Here is a 5,431-nt window from a genome sequence, read left to right on the forward strand (position 1 = left end):
ATATTGAAAACATAAGTTGTATATTTTTGTAATTTTTAATTTTAGTCTTTTCTTAAAAGGTGTTATATTTCTTTAATTATAAATAATTTAACTTTAAAATTCTTCATTCTTAACAAAATGAGTTATAGTTACATAAATGTTTAAGATTTATTTTTGAACAATAAATTCCAATAATATTCTTTTTTTTTTTCTTTAAACTTTCTTTCAAGTTAAATAATGTAACATAAATTACGACCGACGAAACAACTTCTTTTCATCTTAGCCCTCACGTTTGCTTTATTTTCTGTAGGCAGGGATAAGGTTTACTCCAATATCAACCACACATTGATTTCCATATGTACAAGTCCAATACACGTGTTGTCAGTTTTTCTTTTGTCTGCTAGTTTGGTACATATCAGAGCAAACTTTTCATCAATTGAATTCATCTAATATGTGCAATTTCTATATATTTATATTAGCCAAACCTACTCTATTTTCTTAACCAAACAACCATGGCTAAGGTTATTGAGCAATGCCAAGTTGCACCATCTACTGGCAGTGCAGCTGAGTTGACACTCCCTCTTACTTATTTTGATCATATTTGGTTAACTCTTAATCGTGTCCGTCGGGTTTTATTCTACAAACTCCCTATTTCCAAATCGGAATTCGCCCAAAATATTATTCCTCTTAAAGATTCACTCTCCCTCACTCTCAAACACTATATGCCCTTAGCGGGCAACATTGTTTGCCCGCTTGATTCAAGTGGTTATCCTGAATTGCGTTATGTAACAGGAGATTCTGTATCTGTTACCATTTCTGAGAGTGATGCGGATTTCAATTTTCTTATTGGTAACCATCAAAAAGATGTAAAGGATCTTTATTCCTTTGTTCCTCTATTAGGAGAACCTAAGGATGCACCCGGGGTCCAGTTAGGCCCCGTCTTCGCCATTCAAGTGACACTTTTTCCGAATCATGGCGTATCTATTGGTTTCACCAACCATCACGTACTGGGTGATGGTGCTACCATAGTAGGGTTCATAAAGGCTTGGGCTTTGCTTAACAAATTCAATAGAGATGAACAACACTTAGCAAATGAGTTCGTTCCATGTTATGATAGGTCAATAATCAAAGACCCTTATGAACTTGGGAAGTTAATGTGGGTCCAATTAAGGAATAACTTTACCATAGAGATGCGTGACGTTATGAACCCTTCTAATAAGGTTCAAGCTACATTTATTATAAGAAGGGATGACATAGAGAAGCTCAAGAATCTAATATTGTTAAAAAAGTCGAATCCAATTCATGTAACATCTTTTACAGTCACATGTGCTTATGTATGGACTTGCTTGATAAAATCACAGGACGCAATTGGAGACCAAATCGATGAGAATGGGATGGAATTCTTTGGATGTGCAGCGAATTGTAGAGCGCGACTCGATCCACCACTTCCGTCATCTTATTTTGGAAATTGCATAGTAGCATACATCACAAAAACAAGACATGTAGACTTAGCTGGAAATGAAGGCTTTACAACCGCTGTGGAATTAATTGGAGAAACCATTCAAAAAAGGGCAAAGGATGAGAAATTTGTTCTGACTGGAGAGTGGTTCAAAGAACTTATGGCTGTAGACACGAATCGATTACTTTCAATTGTTGGATCGCCAAAACTTGACTTATATCAGGCAGATTTTGGTTGGGGAAAGCCAGAAAAATATGAGTTTGTTGGACATGACGTTGAGAAGAATGTATCGATGTCACTTGGTAAGTGCAAGGACTTGGATGGAGCTTTAGAGGTTGGTTTGTGGTTGCCCAAAACTCGAATGGATGCTTTTGCTACTATATTCACCCAGGGACTCCATTTCTAGTAGCAAATTTGACGAAAATTATGTTTCCACCACTAGTTGGACTTACATTTATATGTTGTACTAGTTGAATTAAGATGATTGTAGTCGTAATATTTTGACACTTTGGTACCAGCCGAGCTATGATGAATCTGTTTTTGGAAATGATAATTGGTGTATTTAAGTTGATTTCGTCAAGATTTGGTTCCTCATTGCATAATCAATAGTATTGTAGAAGGTAATTTTTCATTCTTTTGGGTGATCAATATCGAAATTATTTTTGTACACATTTTTTAAACAAGGACAAAATTTAAACAACGGTATCAAATGATACTATACAAATTCGGCTTCTCTCCATTTCCACTTTCTCTATTTTTTCCAAATCCCTATCTTGATTGGTGATATATAACATAATTTAAATTGAATGGGTAATATTTAATTATTCTAAAGTAAATCTCTAACTATAGTTTAGATAATAAATACATTATATATTTAGTTTTAAAAAATATTGTGATCCCACAATCTTAACAACATGTCCATAAATAAAGCAACAAAAAGTTTTCTCTTTCGACTTTCTTTTCCTAGAATTTCATCTTTTAATTTCTTTGTAAATTGATTTTTTATCATTGATTTTTTTTTTTTGAAACTTTTTCTTTAACAATTAGCTATTTTAATTTCTTTAAAGTAGGTAAAATAAAGTAGGAGAAATAATCAACTCTTCTATTTTAGATTAATTTTTTATCACCTTTTTTGAAACTTTTTCTTAAAAATTAGATATTTTAGTTTCTTTAAAAGAGGTGAAATAAATAGGGAGAAAATGAAGGAATATTCTGCTCTCGTATTCTAATTTTTTTTTTTATTGCTTTCTTATTTATTTTTTTTGAAACTTTTTCTTTAACAATTATCTATTTTATTTTCTTTAAAATAAGTGAAATAAAATAGGGGGAACATAGGTGACATATAATAGGAAAAATTATCGAATCTCCTATTTTATTTTGCCTATTTTAAAGAAAATAAAATTGCTAGTAATTATTAAAGAGAAGGTTCCTAAAATGTAATAAAAAAGTTAATTTACATAAAAATTAGAAGATGGACCATGCGTAAGAAAAAAAATTAGGAAGAAAAGATTTTTGTTGTTATTTTTATGGACAAGATAATATGTTGTTAAGATTATGGGATTATAATATTTTTTTAAACTAAATATATAATGTATTTATTATCTAAACTATGATTAGAGATTTAATTTAGAATAATTAAATCTTATACATTCAATTTGAGCTATGCCATATGCCACCAATCAAGATAGAAATTTGAGAATAATAAAGAGAGTGAAAATAGAGAGGAGCCGAATCCATCGTATAGGTGCAAATGATCTCTCATTATTCGACGTAGGAATTGCATGTGAATCACTATGTTATTTTTAAGGTGTGGTTTATAAGAATGACCCTGCAAGCCTGGTCTTGAATTTTTTTATCTCGATTAAAGTTTTTTTTTTTTTTTTAAATGCCCTCTGTTGTCCACCGTGCATCAGTTGTGGGCATTGAGTTTAGAGTATTAGCCAGCTACTTCGAAATTGTTCAATTGACAATAAATTCCATCTTATATGTAAAATTGTCTGTATTGCTCAATTGCACACAAGTCAAAAGGGGCGAAGCTATAATATTTTATGCGGGTGACCAAACACACTAATTTTTACGTAGACTCTATACTTGTAATTAAGAAATTCAAAAAACGTATATAATTATATATGTTCGAACCTTTGATCTAGTGGTAGGTGTGTCATATTTGAAAGCCTTGTGTCCATGAGATGGAGGTTTGAACCTCACTAAGTGCAGTTTTTGCTTTTTTGCTTTTTGCTCTTTAGTGTTTAACTATTTAAGCTTTTTTTATTTTCTTTTCCAAAATTCGTACACTTCCTATTTTTTTTTTAAAAAACTATAAACCGTTAATAATTAAAAAAAGTAAAGAAAACATGTTTACCAACAAAAACTCAAAAAAAAAAGCATAAACTAATAATTAAAGAAGGTTAAAAAATGTGTTTACTAACAAAACCCTTTGGGTTTCTTCAAACAACACCAGCCACCCGGTTACACTCGTCACTCCTCTCTGTCATTGCCCGTTGGCTCATCGTCGGGCGCTGGCTGCTCGGGAATTGCACGTCTGCACCGCCTGCTGCTTTCCAGAGATCAGAATTGGACTTCTGCTGCTCTGCCACGCTATACAATGCGGTTTCCATTTCACTTTCAGATGTCGCAGATGCTAATTGCTAGTCTCAAATGTCTCATAGTTTTGCATCGACATTCATGAGTCGCGATCGATAAATTGTGACTAAATTTTTAATTTTTTCCTAGATTTTGATTTTCGGGTTAAAGTGCTTTGGTATAAATTGTATCTGTAATTCTGTTGCAATATATATTTTTTGTATTTTGTGATTGCAAGGCAGTAAAATAATTTTGTAGAAAATTTTGTGTTTTCTCATTCGTAGGATCTTTAAGCAAGTGACAATATGATTACAAAATTTTTCAAGCCTCAAATTTCTTCAGATACTGCTCCTTGCTCTTCTTTGGCAAGTTCTTCATTTCCCGTCCATCTTTCTGGAGTATCGAATAACGACAAAGAGTTGGAAAAGTTGGATCTTAAATTAGATCCTGCTGAAAGAAAATCAATTACAGAATTTCCTCCAAATATACGTGACTAGGTGAGGAGATATTACATACAGAAAAAACCTTGCCAACCAGATAAATTTAAGTTTTCCATAAGAGATTTTGGAGGTACACCACACCACTTTAATCCCGAATGGTTTAAACCTTCATATTCTCAATGGTTAGAATATAGCATTAAAGAAGATGCAACATTTTGATTATGTTGTTACTTGTTTAAAAATGAGCTCGGAGGATATGTAAAAAAAGTGAGTAAATCTTTCACAACGGAAGGTTTTCAAAGTTGGAACAAAGGCATAGGAAGGCTTAAAAATATGTGGGTGAAGTGAATAGTGTTCATCATTAATGTTTCAAGATGATGCTAGATTTGATGAATCCAAAACAATCTATTTTATCCTCACTTAATAACCAGTCCAATAAAATTAATGGTGAACATCGTATTTGCTTGAATGCTTCGATTGATGTGACAAGATATCTTTGAAAGAATATTTGCCTTTTCGGGATCATAATGAGTGTGTAACTTCTACAAAAAGAGGAAATTTTCTAGATCTTTTGAAGTGGTATGCATACAAAAAGGAAGAAGTAAAAATGTTGTATTAGAAATAGATTCAAAAAATAGCACCATGACTTCTCTGGATATTCAAAAAGACATTGTAAGTTCTTGTGCAAAAGAAATGGTGAAAGCAATAATTGAAAACTTAAATGAGGATTACTTTAGAATTTTGATTGGTGAGTCTAAAGATATTTCTCATAAGGAACAAATGACACTTGTTCAGCGTTATGCCAACAAAGAGGGTAAGCTTATTGAGCGATTTCTTGATCTTATTCATGTTAAAGATACATCTGCAACGTTGTTGAAAGAAGCGATCTATTCTTTGCTTTTAGATCATTCTTTGAGTCAATCCCAAATACAAGGATAAGGTCATGATGGAGCTAGTAACATGCAGGGAG

At 32.2% G+C, this 5,431-nt stretch overlaps 1 protein-coding gene across 1 annotated transcript; it reads left to right on the forward strand.

Moving 5' to 3' along the window:
- Nucleotides 1-368: 368 nt before the first annotated feature.
- On the forward strand, nucleotides 369-2,014 carry LOC107845634 (phenolic glucoside malonyltransferase 1). Its single transcript, XM_016690066.2, has one exon. It carries the CDS (start codon nucleotides 492-494, stop codon nucleotides 1,842-1,844), a length of 1,353 nt encoding a protein of 450 aa, XP_016545552.2. The 5' UTR covers nucleotides 369-491; the 3' UTR covers nucleotides 1,845-2,014.
- Nucleotides 2,015-5,431: the final 3,417 nt, after the last annotated feature.

The sequence above is a fragment of the Capsicum annuum genome, chromosome 10 (assembly GCF_002878395.1).
Source record: "Capsicum annuum cultivar UCD-10X-F1 chromosome 10, UCD10Xv1.1, whole genome shotgun sequence".
NCBI classification, from domain to species: Eukaryota; Viridiplantae; Streptophyta; class Magnoliopsida; order Solanales; family Solanaceae; genus Capsicum; species Capsicum annuum.